Source organism: Calidris pugnax, unplaced genomic scaffold, assembly GCF_001431845.1.
Source record: "Calidris pugnax isolate Ruff unplaced genomic scaffold, ASM143184v1 scaffold70, whole genome shotgun sequence".
NCBI classification, from domain to species: Eukaryota; Metazoa; Chordata; class Aves; order Charadriiformes; family Scolopacidae; genus Calidris; species Calidris pugnax.
Genome location: NW_015090862.1, coordinates 5,258,891 through 5,284,819, shown reverse-complemented (window position 1 = coordinate 5,284,819; position 25,929 = coordinate 5,258,891). Strand labels below are relative to the sequence as shown.

The 25,929-nt window shown below is 38.3% G+C and overlaps 1 protein-coding gene across 1 annotated transcript; it reads right to left on the bottom strand.

The window, feature by feature from the left end:
- Positions 1-496: 496 nt before the first annotated feature.
- Positions 497-25,346, bottom strand: SLTM (SAFB-like, transcription modulator). Its single transcript, XM_014944672.1, has 20 exons — positions 25,322-25,346; positions 17,227-17,291; positions 16,738-16,923; positions 16,222-16,269; positions 15,150-15,177; positions 13,351-13,819; positions 12,738-12,787; positions 10,553-10,671; positions 8,731-8,880; positions 8,530-8,639; positions 8,362-8,441; positions 7,846-7,937; positions 7,473-7,636; positions 6,220-6,394; positions 5,695-5,819; positions 4,234-4,401; positions 3,047-3,361; positions 2,452-2,599; positions 1,516-1,673; positions 497-1,155 (listed from the first exon to the last, which is right to left on the bottom strand). The coding sequence occupies exons 6-20, from the start codon at positions 13,722-13,724 to the stop codon at positions 1,047-1,049; spliced, it is 2,337 nt and encodes a 778-aa protein (XP_014800158.1). The 5' UTR covers positions 13,725-13,819; positions 15,150-15,177; positions 16,222-16,269; positions 16,738-16,923; positions 17,227-17,291; positions 25,322-25,346; the 3' UTR covers positions 497-1,046.
- Between the last annotated feature and the right edge of the window lie 583 nt (positions 25,347-25,929).

Sequence of the window (25,929 nt, the reverse complement as noted above, 5' to 3'; positions counted from 1 at the left end):
GGTGACAGATGAGCCTTGGACTGACTACCTAACATTTCTGATTGGCCCAGTCACAAAAGATTTAGCATAGGCCATTCAATGTTAAATAACACCAGAAGGTTTACAAAGATGCATCCCTTTTGCCTGAGCCCAGGAGTGAAGCGTTGTGGGTGTCTCTGAACAAGGGTGCCTGGGATGGGATTCCCCAGCCACGCTACACAACGTGCATTCCTGGGGGGCTGGGTTCTGCCACAGCTTTGTCACACATAAAGAGCAAACTCTGCAAAATTATTTCTTCAGGCCTCCCGTGAGAGTCCCTGCATTTTTTGCTACTAATCTTTCCTGTGCTATCGAAGGTGCTTCTAGTTTTTCAATTCAGTAATAGTAGTGAAGGAGACAATTAAAGAAGTTTTAGCTGGAAGCTAATGGCACCCATGGTTTGATTTGCTATACACGAACGTATCTGTTTAATTCTCTCTTCCTTCCCCAAAGACTGTTTCAAAGACTTACTAGAAGCTATACAGAATATGAAGGTTTATTTCAAAAGAATACATTTGCAAGAATACACATAAATGCACTCAATGTAACAGTACCTTCTGCAAAAATAGGTTACATAATACCCAGTAATGAAAGAACAATCTTATTTCTCTACAAATTAGAAAGCAGAGATAATAGCCTGGACAACCTTCAAAATGGAGGTTATAGTTGTGTATGTTGTGAGAAGTAGCTAACTTTAAAGCATGACACCACAGAGCTAATGTTGGTAAATCAAACTACTAGCACACAGCTGCAAACTAGTCTTTTATACAGGATTAACAAATATTTTGGTTCCAATTTGTTTTTTTACACAGCTCTAGTGCCTCAGGGAAAATGCTTATCAAAGATACACAAAAACTATCCAAAATTACAACGTAACTATTAAAATGCCTCCAAAATTGAGAGGAAAGTAATCATGTTAAATTAAAAAAATTTAACCAGGACTTCCAGACAAGGTTTCCTGTTTTTTAATCAGAGAAAGTTTACAAGAGATTTCAATAAGTTATCTTGAAACCGAGCAGCTGTAGATCTTAGAATCTTCGTGGAGGTCCACCTTTAAATGGCTTAAATCCTGAGCCACTTCCCCTCTGCATGGAATTGCCTGTGATCTGTACAACTCTATTAATTGGTGAAGAGTTACTGGAAACAAAGGTTTTAAAAAAGTGTTAAGTTATGACAAGTATCTACACTCTTTATGTACAGGTAAGAACATTGTTACTTCTCCTATCGCTCAACTAAGTCTCAGCAGAGACCTGAAACCATGCAAGAAAAGAGACTTTGCAAGAAGTCACTTCCTTCTGTGCAGCAGAACAACAGTGGCCACCGGCAACATGACAACATGGGGTCATGTGCTGGCACAGAAAGCTGGGTTTGTGTGTCCTGCTGCAGCAGCCCACCCACAGAACGTCACGCTGCTTGCGCTGAGACTACCACGCTGCCCAAGCAACCAGAGCTTTGAGAGCTCAGGAGGGAACTGCAAGGAAGGAGTAGTTTTTGTACCTTGTATGTGGAGACATCATGCCACCTCCTCCACGGCCATCTCCCATTCTCCTTGTGTCATGATACCCGCTTCCTTGAGAACTAGGTCCATGCCATTCTTTTCTTGGTCCAGTTTCACGACTGTGGCGTTCAACAACATGTCTGTCCTCATTATAGTGCTAGGAAGGAAGTGACAGTCATTTTCAGAATGAAAGGCATATTTTGTTATCAACAGGAAATGAGCTTTTCAGGAAAGTTAAGCTTACAGCTTCAATATATCATATACCAAAGAAGTCAAGCATCTTTTAAGGTTTCAGTCAGCTAACCCATCCTTACAAGAATCCTGTTAAAAATAACTCTAGATAACAAAAAGAAACTATTTTCCAATAACAACTGTGTGGGTGTGCAGGGAGTGAAGTTCCAAGAACTCACACGCTACTCCCAGTTCTGCCCTGATCTCACAGAATCCCTGACAAACACCTTCCATACAGCTGCAGAAAGAGAAACGCTTTGGTTTTTTTGAATGCTCCTGGATCTAGTAGCACGGAGCATTCATTTAGTCTGTGGAGTCTGGAGACAAGTCTTAGAGAAGGTTTTTCTCTCAGTAGCACGTTCCAGATTACAATGACAAACTGCACTGGCAGTAGCAGGCAGTGTAAGGTTGATCCCAAAAATGTGACAACGACAACAAATTCTTAAAAGCCTAATGAGCAACTCGTTCAGGCCTTGTTCTGATTTACCTGAAAGATGCCAGACCTAACAAGAACTGGGTACGTTTTCTGCTATTTCTTGGCTTATTAGAAAACCCAACAAAAAAGAACCTTTTTAAAGAAAAGTAACATGAAAAGAGCCAGAATGCTCGTTAATAGTTTATGTGATGCTATATGGTTGGTTGTCCAGCGTGACTGCACATTCTCCAGTCTCACTCCTGCACACTAACACAGAAAGATGACTCACTTGTCCACCTCTCTCTCCCATCACGCCTCGTTCTCCGTCCCTGCTTCCATAGCCAGAAGCGCTGCTGCGGCTGCCGGGAGGGGCGCCTCTCACGTGCCCAGACACTTCTCTTCCCGATCGATCTGGCCTCTCGCCTCTGTAAAAATTGCTTTTATCAAAATGTTGGTTTCAGTATAATAGAATGGGCACCAAACCACAGCACATGTAGACTTCAAAGATTCCTTTTTGTTTTTCAGGTTCCTAGCAACTTGCTTCTTAGAAACGTTCTTTTAGATCTATGTGGCTCCCTAAATAATTAAAGCTTACATGTTATTTGTTTACATCAGCATTCTTGCACAAAAGCCTCCTTACTATCTCTTGCTACACATGATTAAGAACAGATTGCTGGGAGTCAGCATCGAGTTTACAGATGCTGTTTAGCATATGTGACAACCTACACACGAGTTTTGTCTAATGCTTTTGGAAAGTGACTTTGCCATTCTTTTGGAGGGGTCTGTTCTCTCTTTACACAGCAATTCTTGAGGAATTGCTAATATGGGGAAATTTGATGAGAATCACTACCTTCACTAGCTTTTTGGTGAGCCAGCAGATTTACCTGCCATCCCGTTTGTCTGTGCTTATGCTTCCCTCGCTCTTCCAATTTGTTTGCCTAGGGGGATTTGAACCAGTCTCTCTTGGGTGTCGACCATGTGGTATTTCAGGTCTGTCATGAATTATCACTGTTCTTCTTTCATCTCTGTCTCCTCGCACTTCCCGTCTGTCTGTATCTCGAAGTTCACTTCTTGGTTGTGGTGGTTCATTTCTTCTGGACTCGCTGAAGTTCTTTGGGTATCTCTCAAACCCTGGCTCGTCTCTTCGTGCTGTCGGGCGAGTCTTTTTTGCTTCACCTTGATTTACAAAACGTTCTCGCCTAAGTTGGGAAAGAAGGAAAAAGTCATTTGCTCGTCTCTCATTTTCCCCATTCTCTGCACACATAAGCAGTATACATTTGAGTACACAAAAATATTATTCATCTTTACATTACATGTGTAATGCTACATATGAGGTACATATCTCAAAGAACCTTCCTACCTCAAATTATATTTATTTCTACAATTTTAATTTTTAGCTTGAGTTCTTAGAGGCAGTTTAACATTTCTTGATGCATTTATCTCTTCACATTCTGGTCAGTGTAATTTAAGCAACTGCAGGGCCTCCCTTCTTGCCTATTATGAAGCAGAGGGAATGCTAGATTTCTTGAGTCAGCTAGAAAATATAATTCTAGTTCACTGCAGCACGAAAGTAGAAGCCCAGAAGCTACAATTTTGTGGTCTTAATGGTTATTGGAGATGTTTACTGGAAACATTAAGTTAGATCTGTAACTAGCATTTACTGCACAGTTGCATGGACCCTGACGAATGTGACTCACACAAATAATGCTCTTAACTCTCACTGAACCAGTTGTTTAAGCCTTGCTTTTTAAGGAGATGGGTTATCAAGTAGGACAGATCTAATCCATTGGAACCCACTTAGGACTAGATGTGAGAAAGGAATAATGATAATAATTATGTCAAACTATCACCAAAAAAAGACCACCAGGCAGCAAATTTAAAGTCTTCGGGAAAAGCAGACTGGATTCCATGATAAAAACGGCCAATCCTGAAAACACAAGGAATTTCAGGACAATACCGTAATTCTCTTCCATCAGAAGCGTATAAAGGACCATTCTAAATTTTGAATAGTTCAGAGTGAAATCCACAGTAATGCTGGCAGGCAAATACCTGCCCTATTACCTAAACTTACCTATCAAAAGATGATGATGGAACAGAACCTTCTGGATATCGTCCCCGTTCTCTGTGATCAAAATCATTAAACCTGTTCTGCTGGCGACTGTAATCTGAACCATGACTAAAACGTGCATCTGTATCAAGAGCCATCTTCTTATTCTCATTCCAGTAAGGGTCATCTCTCCTTTAAGGAAAACAAATGAACCCTCGTCAGCTCCATGTATCCAAATCAAAGCCTAATACGCAGAAAACCATCGAGTCAGTTGTCTGTTTTAAAGACGGTGATTTGACCTTTAGAAAGCCACCAAAAAAGGTAGACTCTTTAAAACAGCAACAATCACTTAAAAAAAAAAAAAGAACCCAAAATACCTCTCTGCTTGAACTGCAAATTAAAGGGACAAAATATCAATAAAATATATAATAAAATCTAAGCAATAGTATACCATGTTGGACAGTTACAAATAAAAAAAAAAAAAAACAACCCCAAAATATCTCTCTGCTTGAACTGCAAATTAAAGAGACAAAATATCAATAAAATACATAATAAAATCTAAGCAATATTATACCGTGTTGGACAGCTACAAAAAAAAACCCCAAACACCAAACCCAAAACCCACAAAAACAAAAAAAAAAACCAAACACCAAACCCAAAGCCCACAAAAAACACCAAACCAAACCTCCAACAAAAACATCACTGGAGTAAAATTTTGCCTTGAAAATTGCCTTCTAGGGAAAAAAAAAAATAAACCAACAAAAAAACCCCAAACCAGAACACCCACAAATCAGAACCGCTTTCTCAGGAAAGATTAGTATCATCACAGCCTTGCTTACTAGAAGCATTCAGGTACAGAGTCTCTATGATAAGAATGTGAGATACTAAAGTGTATAAATCAGTAGCCTTAATAATGAAGCTGGTCAAGAAATATTAGTGTTCTGCTACGACATCCACCATAACAACTTACTCTTACCTTCCATTGTACCACCAACGTGTCAGATTTATGGCTATGGTCTCAGTCCAATTCTTATAATCAAATAAAGATCAAAGCCAGTTCAATTCATGTAGCTCAGACAGCAAATGACCAATGTCATCAGCTTCAGTAAAAATTAAAAGCCATCCCATTGACTTCCTGAACCATCCATTTACCAGAAATACAGATTCTTAACAAAGTAGAAGCTAGAAATTTCAACCGTTAAGGCAGAACAGCTATTTTCAGTAAATGCACTGAATTGCATTATGCTCTTTTAATTAGTTTTAATTCAATTAATTCATGGGATGCTTCTCTTATTTCAAAACTCTCTCCTACAGACAAGGTATGTTTCATGCTTGGCATAAACTGATGTCAAACCCAAACAAATGCCAGAAATCTAACTCTCCCATGGAAGCTTATTTCAGGTACAAATGCATTTCTGACACCGAGCTGGCAGCTGTTTCTTTTTACCAAAGTGCTGTAGAACAATGGTTTGAGGATGAGATTACCTGTGATCTACATCACGTGGCCGTTTCAAAGAATTCCTTTTTTCCTGTTCATAACGAAGTTGCTGCTGTTGTCGACGAAGCTCCTCCCTTTCACGAGCAATACGCTCTGCTTCTTTTCGACGTTCCTAGCACCAAAGGGAAGGGTGAATAAACACAACAAGCAAAATAGCTCTTTATTAGAGATGCCTATAGAACAGTCAGCAAGTACATAGAATTAATATCTGACAGTTTTCTATTAAAGGCTATCAGATACAATTCATCCTTGGATAGCATCTAAGATTAAAGAGAAGTACTTCTCTACACTGGCCACTGCATAAACCAGTAGCAAGAATTTGCCATGAAGTCACCCACAAGTCAAGCAAACAAGATAAGGATTGCTCTTGTTGTACATTGTGGATTGTGAAATGTTTGGCGAGTTCTTTTTGGCCAGGGTGGAAGGCTGAAGAGAAAAATTCACCGCAAGCGCAAACTGGGTTATAATCCAAAATGGTATCACACCAAGGTCCAAACTATAAATATGCACACCTGCTCAATGCGAACACGCTCTCTTTCCAAACGCTCCCGTTCCATCCTTTCCCTCTCCAGTTTTTGCCTTTCGATTTCCAATCGTTCCCTTTCTCTCTGCAAGCATTCTTCTCGTTCGTGCATGATTCGTATGCGCTCTCTCTCACGACGCTCCCGCTCGGCAATTTCTCTTCGCCTAAAAAAAAAAAAAAAAAAAAAAAAAAAAAAAAATTTTTTTTTTTTTTTTTTTTTTAAAAAAAAAAAAAAAAAAAAAAAAAAAAATAGATAGTAGAAACTCATCTGAAAGTTCTCCTTATCCAAAACTAACATCACAGACATTAAAAAAACAACCATTTGAGAGTAAGCTCTTGACAGAAGTCTACTCTTTTTAGCCCCAAGTAGCCGAGGTGGTATTAACATATTCTACAGAACCATTTAAGCAGACAACAGATACTAGAAAGAGTTACATCAAGAATTATGTTTCTTGATGTATTTTATGCTGGACTTGTATTTCTATGTTGTCATGTTGCAGACAATAACAGCAGCTTAGCGGAGAATATGGTTTGAATCTTAAAAATACTTGCTAATTTAGCTCTTGCCCTCTTCTAGCTAACAAAAAATTTATTTATTGTTTTCTGTCTAAAAATAAGACAGAATAACATGACCACTCTGAGTTGCACAGGTGAGGTATACTTGTCCACAGCTTCATTTTGCTGCTTCTTCCCACCCGCTATAGTACAGCTTACGAAAGGCAGCTACTCCTTTAAGTTTTATGCCTGCTGGGAATTCCTTGGGAAATCCAGCTAATACCACAAGTCATTTAACTATTCTTTGCAAACTTTTGGCCATATGAAAAGAGCAGAATAGAACAGTGTAGCCATTTTGCCCTTTCATTTAAAGGGACAAGATTACATTATGCTTGATTTGTCACAGTTATCCATTTAAAAACAAACAAACCAACCAACCCCAAACACCATTTTAGGCCACATCTCCTTGTCAACTCTCATCATTTCCAAAAGAACACTGGCATGCAGTAACACTTATGAGATACACCCCCACTATAACAAACACTAAGCTATGCGTGTACACTTATGGCTATTAAAAGATTAAATAAAAATTCTGGAGCCCATTAATTCATATAAAGATAATGTCAGGCAGAGTCCCAGACACATCTGAGTAAAAGGCTTGACAGAATGCATTCTAATTAGACTTCTAAATATAGTATCTGATCAATAATGTATAAAATAGCCTTTAGCAAAAAGTTGAATTACTACCTTCGGAGTTCAACAGCTCGTCGTATTCTTTCCAATCGAACCATGTGTTCTCGCAATCTCTGTTCCTTCATCTTTTCAAAAGGCAAGATATCCTTTCTACCCCTGTATTCCCTGAATTTCACTTTATCTTGAATAATACGCTCTTTGTTCCTCAATATCTGTGGCTATAGATAGAGATTACAATGGTTATTTCAGAAGTCTCATTCATTTAGGGAGATTTCTGGATGCTATTTTCAAGTATCATTAACTACTTAACTACCCCAAAGTATAAAAAGCTTCTATCTAAGCTTAACAGTTTGTAATAGTTTATTATTTATTGACTCTTCAGTGAAAATATCAACTGTAAGGTAGTATCAAATCTACAGATACTTACTTTATCAAACCTTCCCCTTCTAACTGTCCTAGTGTGGCCTTGGTCTCCTTTTGTTTGGTCTAAAACTACAACTTGACCTGGGCTTTTACCACCTAGTGAAGGGGGGAGAAAAAAAAAAGAAAAAGAAAAAAGGTTTAACACACACACACACACACTCAGAGCCCTATTTGCCTATTACAGATTTTCCTTGGTGAAATGTCTAAACCTAAAATCCACATTGAACTGTTACCAATGGGAGAAGCATTCCAGCACATGTCTGTAATTAAATAATATAAAATATAGAATCTTTAACATCAGCTCTAAAGTAATACATGTGACTGGAGTCTAAAAGGAGCAGTTGTTTCATTGTCTGGTTTCTGGTAAGAGCAAGAACATGCCCCCAAAACAAGTCAGACACACAGATTCAACAGGAGGAAACACGGCTATATTGCATACTTATTCTCTTCTTTTCTTCAGATTTTTTAGTGGATTCTTGATTAGGGCCACTTGATCCATTATCACTCTTCTCATCTTTACCTTCTGTTTTCTTGGCTTCTTTACTTTCTTTTTTTTCAGATTTTTCAGATTTCTTTTCTTCTTTTTTGGTTGATGGCGTTCTTGTTAGGAAAGAAACACACAGACACAATGAGAAAAATTCAACCTAAAGGATTTTCACAACTGCAGAAGACACGTGGAATTTCTTACTTGCTGGCTTTATCACTTGACGTAGTCTTCTTATCTCCTGTGCTTCTACCCGAACCAGACTTCTCATCACTCTCCTTCTTCATCTCCTTTTTGGAGGGATCGCCTTTCACCTATAATTTTTTTCCAAAAGCAAACAGGTTACTATAGATTCTTGAATAAGATGGGCTATTTTGGGAGAAGTTTTCCTCTTACTAAACCTACTTTCTCAACAGAGATTTGTTGTCCGTGCAGCTCTGTTCGATGAAGGTGTGCAATACATCTGGCCACTTCTGTGCTGGAAGACATTGTTACTATCCCGTAACACTTTGCCCCTGGGCTTCGTGCATTTGTGACCACCTTTGCACCAAGCACCTACGTTAACAGATAACATTGAGGGTTTGAGACAGACATTCCTAGCAGGGAAGCAATGATATTCCAAAAATATTTTTATTCGAGTACATAAAACCCAAACCAAACAAAACCACCCCTACCAGCAACAAAGACCCACCCCACTAGAAAGACTGACACTCCAAGTCTTCAAAAGCATGTAAATCCACAGGAAGTTGCACCTTTGAGAACTTTATCCCAACTATCACATCAAAGCAAATTACTGCTTGCGTCCCGTTTTGAATACTCACAACCTCATGCACGTTATCTAAATGCTTCTTTTGACAGATACCGTCAAAATACCTTCACAGAAACACCACTGATCTGAACTTGACATCTCTGACAGATAAACCCCCCCAAGAAGTCAGCAGCTGCCAATAATGGCAGGAAGGTATAAGCAGTGTCATGTAGTAACCTAAGAAGGGAGCCGGTTCTTCAAAGGCATCTAGCAAATGTGTCAATTAAGCAATTTTAGCAACCAGCTCTTTGACACCTGCTTCTCAAGGAAGCATTAAGCTTTGTGTTCCTGCTCCTTGCTAGAATTTCTGTAACTACAGATGCTCTACTGTGACAATTTCATCCTTCTAGAAGCCTGTAATGCTACAGTCATTTAGAAACTAAGTATTTCCCTAAATATTTCCCAATTAATTTAAAACTGGGAAGCTAAGAAAATACAGGTAACCAAGCATCTTTACAGCAAAAACAGCCAAAGAATTTGAAGCTTAAACAAAATATATTCTCAGGTTTCAATACTTGTGAAGGCATTAAATAAAATCACCTACTAAATTTATTAGAAAAAACAGGTATGCAATAATCAGTACACACACTTGATATTCACAGTGCTAAGGTTCTAACTTGTTCCCAAGATGCATTAACTTCTTAACTACGTGAATTCATAGTGTTTGTATAAACCTGCACAGTTATCAGCAACTCCTTTGAGAAAATGAGAACAACTGCAACAAAAAACTGTATTCAGAAGACTGCTCAGCTTATACAGATTCTGTATTGTTCTATGCAATTTGCATGTCAAATTAAACCACAATCCAGGAAGACAGGCTTAGTTTAAGCAGCCTATAAAAAAATTCGTTACATCATTAAAAGAGTCCCTAAAAGAACAGACATTAACTGTCACATTTTTTTTAACCTATTTTTCCCATTCATAAGCCCTCACATTTTGAGCAGTCAGAATGCATTTTAAAAACAGTCTCTCAAAACAGCAGGTTCTATAAAGACTGTTTATATTACAATTTTACTGGTTAGCATGTTATCTTATGCTCATGTTTAAATACAGCCATCACTAATTTTACATGTTATCTTATGCTCATGTTTAAATACAGTTGCTACAAAAGAACACAGCCATCACTAATTTTAAAATTTTTTAAAAAAAACCTTAAAGCCAGTCCTGACCAGTCTTATTTGTGACATTTCTTTTGCATCTTACCTCAACAGGAAGAAAATTATCATATGAAATTAACATATGCTTCTTCCTATAAGCATGCACTTTACATGCTGAAAGTACTGGGTTTTGTTAGATGACACTGGTTAGACATTTCATCTCAGAAATCAATTAAATCAAGTATTACGCAATTTCCATAATTGAATAGAGGAGGGGGAAGAGGCACACACAACACACATGGTATCACACCCCAGGAAATACCTTTCCATATTTGCCAAAGAGATTTTTCAAGTCAGCAGCTTTTGTGTTGGAAGACAGTCCGCTAACCCACAGGTTCCTAGTTGAACTTCCACTGCTACCACTAACACTGCTTGTGCTTCCTGAAACAAGTTTTACAAAACAACCAAAAAATTAAGGAGACAAAGGTACCATGAATATTGAACTAAACTGTTGCTGAAAAGAGAAACTTAGCCTGTTACCTTTAAGTAACTGTTTATCCGGTTACCTTTCTTGAAAAGACTTCTATATAAAGAAAATATATGCCATAAGATTTCATTAATTTCACCCATGTATTGAGACCAACAGCTTGGCTAACTCATACCCAAACAACAGAGCTAGAAAAATCATACATTTCTAACGGCATGCTTTACCCCCCATTTGGGTATGTACATTTAGCTTCCACTTCTGGTTCAACAACAGAGCTAGAAAAATCATACATTTCTTTGTTAAAGGCATGCTTTACCCCCCATTTGGGTAAGTACATTTAGCTTCAACTTCTGGTTTTTATCAGTAACTTCCATCCGAGAAAATTTTTTGAGCACCCAACATTTGTTCTTCATGAGTATGTCTTTACACTACTCACATTGCCAAAGAGATGGCAAAAAGGTAAACAGAGGAGACTTAGTTAATCCCAGTCTCCAGAATAATGTGCTCAATTTCCACAACTTCGTGAAGCATCTGCCCTCCATCCAGAGCAGCTTTTTAAAAATACTGCTAAATGTAGAACTGGACAAAACCCACCAAAATGACTTTCCACATCTTAAGGAAAATACTAAAGAAAAGCTGGATTTTTTTGTTTATGTGCCTCAAACACCAACAACCTCCCCGAGACAGCAGCCATTTGTGCAACAACATAGACATTCATGTACTCTTATTCCCAACATCTTTTAGTCTTACTTAGTTGAGCTTGTTGCTTGCTGCTAAACATTTGAACTGCTTTTGAGTATGTTAAAATGTAGCTAGTCACACCAGCAAGATCAGAACAGAATCTCCAGTTAAACCCATAGAAAATCCAGTGGTAGGCAGAGTTTTAAACAGTAATTTAACCACCTTGAGGAAAAAGCATAATTTTCCTTTTTTACGTCAAGATGAACAATAGCAAAAGGCAACAAATCTCAGTTATTGTCAAACTAGGATTATCAGAGTTTCTTGAGATATCTGGGATTATCAAGATATACTTAGCATATCATTAAATAACATTAAAGAGGCAGTATACTGGCTTCAGCTATGTATTTTAAAATAGCCTTATGATAGTTATTGTTACAGTTACCATATATGCTACATGAAAGTAGATTTGCTGTATCCTCATTTAATTTGACTGTAAGCACAGAGCTATAATGAACAGACATGCACCTACAGAAGACTCAAATATGTCCGTCATAAAAATTTCCCCACAGTTCATTTATCAGGTGAAGTTCCTTTCACCCATTAGTGATTAGAGATTCTGTGACAAAGGTTTTTGGCTTCAAGCTAATAGGCAAAAGAAGGAGAACCATGAGCTTATACAAATGCAGTTGTTCAATTATGAAGCATCAGTATAACTGGTGACATTAATGTGCTCTGGAGCTCCACTCTGAATCTCTAATCGTAATGCAGGGGTTTATGGTAACAGATGGAAACTCCACAGTAGACAAACTTTAGGTACAACTTTAACGCACTGAACAGCCGCAAGTGCAATTTTGCTAGCTGGCACCAAGCTATTATACTTGGTTGAGAGTTCACTTTATTTAGAAATGAGCTAGAATTAAAAACAAGACAAAAACTTTCATTGGCGTTGAGTACTTGCAGTCATTTTTGCTTGTACAGTGCACAGCATCAACCCAAATCATTGTATGTATGTTACAGCAGGCTCATCTGAAAATTACACCTCCTCATCAAAACAAAGAGTTGGGAAACATTAAGTGGAATTTGCTCCCAAAAGTATTTTGAAATAGGACAATATATTTTCACTGAGTCTTTAGAATAAGTATTTTTGATCTTACAAGGAATCTGGCATAAGGAGAAAAAAAAATATACGGACACACATATGTATATTTAATGACGCTGGTATAATTTACTACAGATGGACGAGTTCAATTATACAAGCCATTTTAGATTGTGGCAAGCAACTTCTCAAATAGGAAAGCATTTAGTTCAAGACAATACTACCTTGATTCGTAATAGTTACCTTTATCATCCTTTGAAGTTGTCTTGCTTTCTTTAGATTCCTTAGAAGAGCTAGAGAAGCAAATTAAAAATCAGAAGAAAATTGAAAACACAGAATTTTCTAAGTGTTGCATTTTATATTGCTAATACTAATAGACAAGTTCACATTTCAAAAAATAAAAATAAAAAAGGGCTAGACTGTATACTTGAACAAATGATTCCCTTATGGATTCTTGCACTGATTTTCCCCAAGATGCCTGAAGATCTAGATTTTCTGACAACTCTATTCAGTGGATATATGGCAATCTTCTCCAGATTTCAGGACGGGGACTTGACTTCATTTTGTGTTCTTAGAACTGATAGCTGTTCATTACCATCATCACAAGGACATTTAAAAAAATCGTCAATTTGAAAAAAATAAATAAATGCTGACAATTCGACAATGCAATCAGTAGGACATAGTGTCTATACGAAGATCTTGAATTTTAAAAAGTAACTTATGGCGGTCAAAAAAATCTATAGGCAGGAGCATAGGATACTAATTACAAGATTCTTGCTGCTACCCCCTTAATGTAGAGTGATCTTATTGAATGCTGGTACTCAGTATCGTAAAGAACTGACATAGAAAAACAAACCTCTTTGCTTGACCAGAGGCCCCAGTAGACGAGGGACCTTTCTTCAAAGTATCCTTTTCTTTGTCTCCAGATTCTGCTTTCTTTGAACCTTCTCTGGCTTCCTTCTTGACGGGATCACCCTTCAGGCAGTCTTCCTTCTTACCATCTTTATGGTTCTCAGTCATCTCATAGTCCTTGCTTTCCTTCTCCAGGCTCTGTGAAATGGTATCCTGCCCATCCTTTGGCTTACTTGCTTCAGAATCTGTAATTTTCACATTTTTACCTGTTTCTAGGAGGTCATCACCATCAAAATCCAGAGTGATGGCATCTTCAGCCTGGATTGTAACCGATATGTTATCATCCTCAGCTTCTTTCACAGAGGTGTTAGCTTCCATCTCTTCATGAGCCGTGTGATCAGCCTCAGCTAGGCTTTCTTCTGAAGGAAGAGGTTTAGATACTTCTTGTGTACCATCACCAGAACCTGCTTTATCTAAGAGGATTTAACAGGAATAAATATGGCAAAACAAGAAGTTTAAACAATTTCATATGCATAAGCTAGAATAGGACCTAGAAAATACAAAGCCAGTTATTAGCACTGATGGAAGGTTAGAAAAAAACACAAGGTGTATTAACACAAATATAAATCCTTTACCCAGGATCACTTATTCTTCATGGCAAAACACATTTTCTAGAGACAAATACCAAAACATTAGGAGGGAGAATATGGTTCCATCCTGGAGATACCCGTTCTTCATAAGTATCCATTTTCCAGTTTAGGATTTAGCGTTCCAGAAGAAAATAGTTGCTTTGGACGCTCACAGTTTGATTTAATCCATCTTTGAATCTTCCTGTTTCTAGGACTTCTAATCTTCCCAAATCCGAAAGAATTACAGTCTTGGAGAATTTCAGCCAGTCTTCCACACTGGTGTTCTCTTTTGCAGTTGTTTGGCAGTCAAGTTAGCTGTACAAGGCTGCTGTAGAACACAGAGGAGCCAGCTTTAATCCAGAGTTCGTGGACAAATGGTTCTCAGTCTTCATCCACTGGACGGATTTTCCATCTCAGTCCCACAGAGGCATCTCCAATCGTATTCTTGCATTTGCGCAGATGGTCCAGCCATAGGGTCCCTCGTAAACACGGAGTCTGTAGTTTTATCCTGTAACTTCAGTAATGTGTTTATTCCATCCTGTGCAAAGTGATGGTGTTCCATGTCCTTTCCAGTCCACAATACGCAGAATCCTTAAGACTTCTGTCCAGGAAGTCTGTTTGCCCAAATGCATTACACTCCTTCTATAGTGTTACTAATGAGCACAGCTTAAAAAAAAGGTAGCCACTCCACAGGTTTCCAAAAACCTTGTTTTACCATCCTATATACAACCAGTATTTCTAAGTGACAGTAAGCCAAGCATATGACGGTCCATACATTTGTTGGGTGCTCAAGTTCAGTGTAAGGGTGTTTAATTTCATTCAATTAAGCATCAGTTACTGCAGTGCAAGTTGGAAGCTTTTGCATCAAGACTTACCGTATGTTAAAATCAGAGTCCTTGAATACTATGTTTTTTTATTAAGAATCATAGTATTACAACTATATTATACATCCACCACAGTAACTGATAAGTACTGCAATCAGCTCTTAAGAGCAAAATAAACTCTTAGGAGCGAAATAAATCCACTGACTGCAATGATTTTAGGTGTAAGGAGACAACTGATACTTAGTACTGGAGACAAGCCTAGTATTAGCAAAGAGACTGAATATTACAAGAGACAGTTGCCTGCTCTACCAGACTAAAGACCTCTGAACTCTATTAAACTTTAAACATACCTTTCTCATTTTCTTCATCTTCACCATCCTGCAAGAAAAGGAAGTCAAGACTAAATGTCTCCTACTTTAAAACTTTAAACAGAACAGTTCATATTTTCCACAGAATTTCTATCTTATAAAGGCAAATTAATGAACTGAAAACCGTTTCCAAAGAATAGATGATCTAGAAGCCAAGCCTGTGCACCTCTCTTGTCATATCACTGAAAATTTGGATGAAGCTTCACTGGTATCTACCTGCAACACTTGTAGTTCGCAATCGGTTGGAAATTGCAGTTATTTTCTCCCCACCTTTCCCTCCTCCTGCCCCTTTCCCCTCCCCTCCCTTAACTCAACAAGACATTTCTAAACTGTCCCACGTCTTGCTAAAGCCTTCAGAATAGATGCCATACTGCTGATTACTACTGCAACGAAATGCAAGCAATTCATTGCTAGTTTTAAAAGCTTAGGACAGAAGTCAGAAACTAGGTAGACTTCCTCCACTAAGTACTTCAAAATGAAACTGTGATTTTAATAGGTATTTACTTATTTATCATTACCCTCACTGAGCAAGAAATGTCGTATGAGATGTCCCTTTTCAGATATCAATTCCATGTAGCTCAGAATGAATTTCTGAACTTAAAGATGTTACAGATGTTAGTATTAACAACAACAAAAAAACCAACCCCAGCACTCCCCAGCTCCCCGACAAACGTTCTCCAAATGCAAATTTCTACATTGAAACAGGAGTTCGAAACTCCTGTATAGGCTGTATATAATTTGTTAGCATTTAACATAGCCCTCCTAAGTGTTTTTAAGAGAGTTTGAAAACTATAAAATTATCCCTTGCTAAGTCTATGCACTGAATACTGCCAAATTGTAGGCAGGAATTTGTATTCAAATAGAACATCTTATTTGGAAATTAAAGTCATCTGCATTATAAAAATTATGAATTAAATCTTCCCATACCATTTACCTTTACTGTTAATATGTCATCTGACTAAGATGCACACTGGAACAAAAAGCCAATCTAAAATGATCTTTTCCAACTAAACAAACATGAAAGTCAGCTTAACAGAATTGATTTAGAACTTACATGGACAGTTGGAAAAGTGTAATCTTCTATGTCTTGACCTTCATTTTCCTGTGAGAACATAAAAGGGACTTGCTCAGCAAAGTATTTGTAAGACACTTAAACATTCAGAGAGTCAAGAGACCCAATTAACTCAGAAAACACTTCTGTTACGTGGATACACAATAAGGTGATAATCAATCAATTAACTCAGAAAACACTTCTGTTACGTGATCATCAACGAGCAGTTCTCATGACTTGCATCTTTCAGTTGAGCGTTCAGATTATGTATGTCACTACTAGCAGTAGAGAAAAGGACCACTTAGGAACTCTCCATGGACTGCAGTAGAATTTTATCAATCAATGCCACATTTGTTTCAGGACTATTCAAACACAAGTCAAGGAGAATAGAAAGAATTTCAGAGATAAGCAAGACAAACTGAAAAACTAGTTCTGACTTCCTAGTAATACAGACACACTAAAAAAAATAACAAATGTACGTTTTGCTAATAAAAATGCGTGTAAAATACAACAAAGTACCTGACTTTCAGAATCCTTTTCTGCATCTTCTGTTGTCTCCGCTGGCTCCAGGTCATGGTATCTTTTCTTTTCTGCAGATGGTAATTCTTTAGAATTCAAGTTCTCATCTTCAACAGGTTCTTTGAAGTCCTTTAATTCATCATTTCCGTCTTGATCGCTTGTATCTTGAGTCTCCAATTCACTTTCCTTTTGGTGTGAACAACAAATATTTGGCATAACTAAGGGTAATAGCTGTATTGTGAGAAATTAATTGCTAAAATCATTGTTCCTGCAAAATACTGTATCATATCCATAACAAAACTTCATAGCATGTTTAAAAGCCCACACCTTCACACCCTTAGGCATCACAGCTGCAAACACCATAAAAACAATGCTCCAAATTTCCACATAAATCAGCACAAAGAAAATTGAAGCTTTTTTTGGTAAATAAAGCCAAACATTTAACTTAAATACAAACTGGGGAAAAAAAAATGTACATACTTTTATTACCTTGACAAAGGAATCATCTTCAACTGAAACATCACCAGCTAATTCATCAGCTTCCTGCTTTTTACCTGAAATGACAGGATATGCTTATGACTAGAGCTGCCAGTCTGAATTGTTCACTATAACATAACCCTCCCAAAATTGAGTATTTTTAAGGTGAGGCAAAAAAACCGTCAGCTGAGCGAGCATGAACAATCAATGCTGTTGCATAAACAGGCAGTTACATCCAAGTTTGTGATGTTAATACCAATCCTTCTACTTTGTGAGATTATGGAATCCAGGACAACATTAAAGTGTATTTTCTAGAATTACTGGAGTTAATGATGCAAGACTTTGAAAGGCCTAACTTTATAGGATAATTAGCATCACTGAGCAATTTAGGTTAGAAGGGACCTCTAAAGGTCATCTAGTCCACCCAACCTTCTCCTCAAAAGAAGAGGTAAGTTCCAAACATGACTGGACTGCTCAGGGTTTCATCTAGCTGTGTTTGAGTATCCACAAGTATGGCAACTGCTCAGCTTTTCCAAACCACCTTTTTCAGTACTTTTCATCACTAGAGGCAACAATCAGCAGAAGAACTGAGCCAGGTGAAGCACTTGGGTTTTCTACATATTTTTTGCTCTACTAAGGGCATGTTCCATTAAGAATTCTGTTCTTCCAGCACACACACGCTTTTCTCTAATAAAGATGGCCCTGTGGAGATGACAACTAGACACAGTTCCCTTTGGAACCCACCGAACTTCCTTAGTCTTCTGCAAAAACAAGACCAAAGAACAGCAGATATTTATATCTCCACGCAAACACACCCTTTGTAGGGCATTCTGTCTCTCTGATTCATTCTCTCAAAGATTAGCCTATGCACTGGTTTTCAGTAGCTCAAGGTACAAAAGCAGTTCTGTTAGGAAGTGACTTTACTATTTTCTCCTGAAACTCAGTGTCAATTCAAGATGCAAATGAGATGGCAGTCATGATCAGCATTTAATGCTTTATTTTTTGACACCACAACTTCCCTCATCCCTTCATCCTCTAATAAATGGCTAAATTAATTCTATAGATATTAGAGAGGAATAGAAAAGAAATAGCTAATCCGAAGTCTGATGCTGTATGGATATTTCTGCTACCTGGAACAGTCAATTTTTGTCAGCAATTAATTTCCATTGTCTTTCACATACAGTTCTTATATTGCATTTCAAAGCTGCAAACTGCTCAACTAAAGGGCAAGAAGAGAGACTACTGTATTACTTAGATTCCAGTTGTTTTTCCTTGTTTCCCTGAAAGGCAGCCCTCTGACAGTACTCCTATATATGGCAGATAGCTGGGTGGAGTTCAGGCACACACTAGTCTCCAGGAAAACACATGGCAGAAGTTATTTCTACAGTTGCAAAACATGAGATCTAAACACTCAGACCTAAATGCATAAAGAGATCTTGCCGCTGCTTTTACTTCATTTAAAACAAAACCTTCCTCATTTTTATTTGTAGTGCAATAGATCTGTGAGATTTTGGTGCAACAAGTCAGCAGCAGAGGTGTACTTAGGGAAGCCAGCTCTCCTCAGAGAGAAGAGTGCACTCACTCTGGAAAGGACAGCTGATGCCTGAAAGCAAGACTAACCCAAATTTTGTATCACTATTTTTGCATTCTGTGATAGCATCTACAGCCACAAAGATCTTCAGTATAAGTAAAAAGCAGTGAGAGAGCAAGGATTTCTACACACATTCACCTATTTTTCAGGTTTACCCCTCTCGCATTTCAGTTCTTTAGTTTAACTGTTAAAGTTGTCCAAGTTTTTCCTGCATTCCATATCCAGCTAAGCACACACAGAGACAGGCAAACATACACAGCAGATGCTAGATATATTTAGCAACTACCTATCGTGTACTGTTATGAAAGCTACTTAAATTCACTCATTTTGCCTGAGGAAATCTGGCAGGTGAACTAGAACCCTGACTTTACAGGGAAAAGAAAAAAAAATTGACAGAGCTAGAGAACTATATTTTATTGATACGTCCTCATCAAGAGAAAGCTATACCTTTCAGTAATGAAGCTGTCCATACCTTTTCTTTGCTGCTAGATTAAGCCAGACAGGAATACAGGTTTTCATTAGCCTTTCTTTAGTCTGTCTGTCAGTCTTTGCAGTTAGTCTCATTTACTCTGAGTACCAGAGGTATTCCAAGGCATAAGGAGACATGAACAATGACCTTCACTTTTCAGCTTCATGCCAGGAAGTGGTAGGAAGTTTGCTTTCCCTCTCAGTTCTGTGTTTCGGGTTACTTTGATCTGGTTAAACTCTCAGTGCTCAAAAGTGGCACTTCAAGGTTCAGATACAGATAGTTTTCAGATGTTGGTACAGTACCAAAAAGCCAATATCCACAAAAATTCAACTTTTCCACATTGATACTCATCCACAATGAGCTACTGAAAGGCACACTTGGCTCCAATCTCATACAACGGAAGTCAGACTGCAACAAATATCTTTCAGAAAATGACTGTTTCTGTGCACTTATTCAAGACCCATCTCATTTTGAGGAAAGTAACTGGGATTAAAAGTTATGTGAACAATTACAGTCGGAACAACTGGACCTTGTGCAGACAACAGGCACAGTAGGTCTCAGGTCATATAAGTTGTCAACACATGATAAAATTTATATATAGGTTTATCCATGCAGTGGCTATTGAATATGTCAGTGGTGTAAGCAGCATCCATCACAAGCCTGGGTGCCTAACACCACAAATACTATCTCACCTTGGAATGATGGCACTCCTTTATAAACCATGCTTAATCCCTTTTCTGGCAATGGCTACACACCATAAAATTGCAATGGACTATTTACAAAATGAATATTCTCCTTAGAAGTAAGCAGAAGATTTAGAACATCTTTAAAATGTTGGTTTAACATTATGCATGTTTAGTTTTCATCTCATTTACAAGTCTTACAGTACCACAAGCTATTTGTGGTCCTCTACATGAGAAATTCAGGCTACTTGAGTGTATACAGAATTATAGAAGAGTGTTTTAGACAAGTCTTAAACAAACTAGACATCTGCATCTCATGCAGAAGTAGAGCAACACTTATGAAATTTTGGAAGAATCAGTGTTTGCATTTCTTATACTCCTGCTGAAACCCCCAAGAGGGTTCCGTCGTACCTGATGCTAAAGATTCATCAAAAACACAGGACAGGAAGCAAAAATGAGGAAAGGGAAAGAAAATCTTTACAATGGAATAAACTCTTTATAGCCTTATTTACCTAAGAGGTCTGCTGAAATTTGAGTAGTATCATTTGTCACAATATTAACAAAAGTAAATTATTCTGTTACATTTCTGTATTCTTAGAAGTCTTCTACAGTGTCTGCAGGATACTGCTGTTAGGTTGAATCTGCATGTGTTCGGCTTTTTTCAAGCATCAATTACAACTTAAAATACCTTCTGAATTCAGGTATTTTAGCTTAGTAATTCCCTCCCTCCAAAGAAAGATTCTATTCCATGCCTTATCTACTCATTAACATGCAAGAAGAAAGTCTAGTTTAAAAGGAATGTTCTCTTTACAAATAACTTACATACATCTTTCCTCAAAAGAGGCGAAAATTTATTTCCTTATAGTGTATTCTATCTTGAGTAAAACACTCGAGAAAAGATTAAAACAACTGTTGAGACCCTACTCTGACAGAAATACTTAAAAGTTTGCAGAGATATATAGAGTGATTGAACAACACTTATCAGATACCTACTTTGTAATTAAGACATATATGCCTTGTAACAGTAAATAGTTGTGCAACAGCTTTGTGTGCAAGGGAGACCCCAAGAACGTTCGGGGAAGTCACTTTTCAATCTTTACTATTTTATTCAGCAACTGCAAAGCAGATCAACAGAACCAGCCACCGAGAAGCAGAAAAAAGGAGCAGCCTGCTTGCCTTAAAAAAAATAAAATAATTTTTAAAGGCAGGTCCACAAAAATACTTATTTAGAAAAAACTGAAAGCTCACATTATTCAAAATTAAAATCAAGGCATTTGTACTAGCATCCCACGGATTACGACCATGTTATATACGTGACATAAGACACCTATTTTCAGTGCAGTTGAGAATCCCTATCTCTCTGCAACAATAATTCACTGGGCAAGACAACTCTGATCTACCTCTGGGGAAGCTTGCTGCGCAGCAGCATTTCAGAAATCAAATCACAGAACTATAGTAATTGGTGTTAACAACTCAGACAGACGAAGAAATAATGAACTGACAGTTTGTTAAAACAGTTACTCTAATATTCCTGAAGGACAGATGACACCATGACAGATTATTTTCCTCACTCCACTCTCCTTTTGAAGTTCAACAGCATACAACTTAGGTTGATTTTTTAAGTAACTAAAGAAGTTAAATTATTTGGGCAACAGTATAAGCCAGCCACTGTCAGTTGTCAGCATTTGATCTAAGAAATAGTATTGTCAAATTGGAAATTCAGGGGTCAAATTGGAAATAGAGGGGTACTTAAGATATAAAGTATCTTAGACCTTAAAAACTTGAAGAGCAGCAAATAGACATCTTTTCTCACATTAATACTCTGAGGTTAAAACTGATTAGCCTAAAACCTGTTCTTCATTCACTTGGCAGAAAAAATAACTTTCAATCACCAAGTTATGATGTATCAATATGCCTGAATATCTTTGACCACACATACTTCAAAAGAATGTTCACCTCAGAAACATTTGAAAAATATCTCAAACCAGCAGAAAAGCAACTTTCTCTGGATAGCAGAATAAGCAGCAGACTGTTCAGGCTTGAAAAGAACAGCTTTTTCTGAAAACCGTCGTCTTTGTACAGAAAGAAAAATTCATCCATAGATACTAAATTCCAGGGTGGAGAGGCACAGCTGAGGCAATTACAGAATGGAGGACTTGGTATTTGTTCCGTCTTTAATCTTTCAAACTTTAATTGCAAAACCAACGGATCTCGCCTATACAGCTCTTCTGATTAACTGTTCTGCAGTTCTTTACCCCAAATATTTAACTAAAATAGCTTCTGGAAAAAGTGGTAGATTTTGACTAACTTTGCATATAGGATTGACCGGGGATTCTCACTGGATTACAGAATCCTTCTGCAAGCATTCTTTAACTTTCCTGATGAAGATCTACATGGCTCCCTCTGTGTTATCTCAATTTTAGGCAAGTCAGTAAATGCCCAATTTTAAATATGACTCCTTTTTCACACAGCATCTTATGCTGCAGAACTTGGTGTGGGACACTGGCAAGGTGCAGTTTGTTTGAAGAGACAAAGAAGGTCTGTATTCAAACCAGTTTCGTCAAGGCCTTATTCTTCTACTCAGTGTTTTACAGATGTTTCTTCCATATCACATATCAAGTTGGCTTTGTATCGTTGTTGTCAAAAGTACAACTTTTGACAACTGAGTTGTCAGTTGCAGTACATACTCAGTTGATAAATCAATTTCTCAGGCGATTACAAAATCCTGTTCTATGAAAGTAAGTCCCACCCTTAACCTCATTCCTATCTGCCTCCATTTTTGTCAAGATACAAACACACACAAAAAAAAAAGCAGTGAGGGAAAACAAATATGTCACTAACACACACATATTAGAGGAGGAATCCCTCCAATTCAGCCTGCATAAATATTCCAGATCAGGTCCTTCCAACAGGCACACTAGGGAATTAAACATTTCACCTTTTCCAAAGACCTTAAGAGTTGCAGTAAAACCAGCTACAAAAAACATTCAGATCTAAAACCGATAGCTAGCTGCCCGTGTCTGTGATTTTTCAGAAGAGAAACCTTCTTCCTCCCTCCCATTCACCTCTTTCTGGCTGCTGTAAGGAGGTTTATCCATTACTCCCACTCCCTGGCCTTTTCTGAGGCTGCACTTTCTTCCGAACTCCAACAAAAATCTAATACTCCAAACCTCCTCTGTACAGCAATAATAACATAGGGAAAAAAATACTACAGGACTAGTAGCGCTGTTAATTTTACCACTGAACAACAGCAAAATAATTAAAGACTGATTAGTATTAGTCTGAAGCTGTGGGGCGGAGGGGAAGCAAGCATTAGTAAAAGGCCTAGAGCAATCTGTTGGCAAAACCAGCGGAGGAGGCAACTCTGCGCAGAGCGAAGGGCATGTACAAGCACAAGGAGGATCGAGGGAGTTAATTTTAGATGAAAACTCAGTCCTGCTGAATTCAGGTGATGGGCATATATATCCCACACGCCTTTGAAAGTTCCCTAGTGACACAGAGAGAATGGATTTTTGAAGTGCTAGATTTCCAAGTTTTGAGGAATATTTTCTGACTACTAGTAACGTGTTTCAGCAGAAACCACCAGAGAGGGAGGTAAGATCAGAATCAGCAGCTAACACATAAAAGGAATAGTTAAAAAGAAAGACTATATTCTTTCTTACAGTTAGAAGCACACCAATAAGATAAAAAATTATTTTCCCTACACAAATCAGTGAGTTTTTCTTGTTCCACACTTTTAGATTAATAAAGCATGAACCTCTCATACTTCTGGCACAAAATTTGCTCCTAAGACTTGTAATCCAAAAAGTAATGAGGAAAAACTCCTGAGCTTGCAGAGCAAGCAGATAAGAACTTTGTGAAGGTTGTATTTTACTTTGAGGTTTACCAAGAACGTACATGTCATACATACGCCTTACAATTCAGTTCCACTGAAGAGGTGGCAGGGAACAGCTCTGAAGCCCTGCCTCCGGCAGCAGCATCGCTAGTGGGCAAACTGCTTTTGCAGAAGCAAAACAGTGTAACTATACAAGAAGCCAGCTGAAGAATATTATGCATATCATGACCTTAGTTTGGAGAATAGGAGGATGAAAAGCAGCAGATAAGAGAAGCGTTCATCACAGCAGAACAAGAAACCATTTAGATTTCTACACGAAAAAACAGGGAAGCGTTTCCTTATTTAGCTTCCAAGTAGTTTTCTTCAACCTCAGCTACCTTTCCAGAGTAGGGAATAAAGTAATGTCACAGATGAAAGTAAAAGCGTATTGTGAAACAGCTTATTTCCTTTTACTTTTCTAGTGCGTGAAAAGCACAGATGTTACTCAAACTTTCTAAGCAGATAGATTTTATTATTAAATTTCCCATTCACAGCATCAGCCGAAAGCATGAATAACCACTTTTACCGCAAAACTCAGCCTAAGGCAACTCACAGTGGTCCAAGATTGATCATTTCCAAAACAGCTATCTAGAGCACATGTATGAACATCCTTAGCACGTACGTTCAATGAAGAATGCTCTGCATAAACCAGACATTTCTTTCCCAGTGTTACTTCATTATGGATGCTCCCAGAACAACAGAAAACAAAAACCCAAACAAAAAACCCCCAGAACCCAAACTCACAAAACAATATTTAAATACTTATACAAAAGAAAACAGAGCCAACACAATCACTGCCAAACAGATTGGTTTAGAATCTAAGCAATTATTTTTCACAACAGAAAAAAACCAAAATCTCTTAATTAGACGTTTCACAGTGAGCCTTCAGAACCCATTCAGGAAATTTGTATTTATATATCCCACTTTCAGTAAAAAACATACTGATAAACTCACACAACACAGTCCTCTTCAGGCAGTGACCCCCTACCACATACTATTGTACACTCATCACTAGCTTAGGTCCAGCACCTTCTCTTGAATAAACAACCTCTCAGTTCCCCCTGTGCTATTGCACAGATACTTTTGCCTCTGCAGAGATACCCAGCCACAGAGCTGTGGGGCAGTCCCTGCACCTCCTTTGCACCTCTAACACTCCATATTCAGGACCTCTGTTAACACAAAACACTCTAAAAATCTTACAGATCATTTGCACAGCCTCAGCACACATCGCACAAGTTTCCAGGATCTGCAGGCAGTACAGCCTCTACTTCACAACACATCTCTTAACCCACACATTTTCCATATACATCCAGCATCCCCATACGTTGCCTGAGAACAGATGAGTAAGGCAAAAGATGCCTTACGTGACAGAAGTCATAAGCAGTAAAGTCACAACTGTATCCGAACTACAGGCCACAGTTACTCTTTCTTTAAGGTGATATATGTAACAAAAGTCCTTAAAAATGTAATATATATCAATGAATCTTAACCTTTGCCTTTAGTTGGTTTCTTGGTGGGTGTGTCAGCTGAAACAGTTATTTCAATATTATCTGGATCACCTCCTTCTTCTTCAATAGCCTAAATGAGACAAAAAATAAAATTTTTAATGGATTTCGTGGGAAGCTAGAAAATTTGACTTCAGAAGTCAGTGAGCCAAACTATTATTTATTTCCCATCTCAAAAGTATTTTATAAAACACTTTGGGCTAAACCTTTCACTTACAGCTGGAGGAGAGGGAGGGAACACTAACGATACTGGCAAGAGTTTAAGCTGTTAAAATGACATTTTGAAAGGACAGCTTATCAAGGACCGGCACGTTTTCTCTCTGGAAACGTAACACTAGAGAGGCCACTACGGCAGCCGTGATGGCATGAAGGGCAGCACGAGAACGGGAGGCAGGGAAGCAGGGAAACCCTGCAGCACCGACCGCCCCGGGGCTCGCCCCACCGGCCGCCCGACCAGCTTCGGCACCCGGGGCGGCGGGCGGGCCGCAAGGCCGCAGGGCGAGCTCCGCCGGCCGGGACACCGAGCCCGACCAGGCCGCCGCCCCCCCAGGCCTTGGCCGCCCCGAGGGGCGTGGCACCCTGCCACCGGGGCC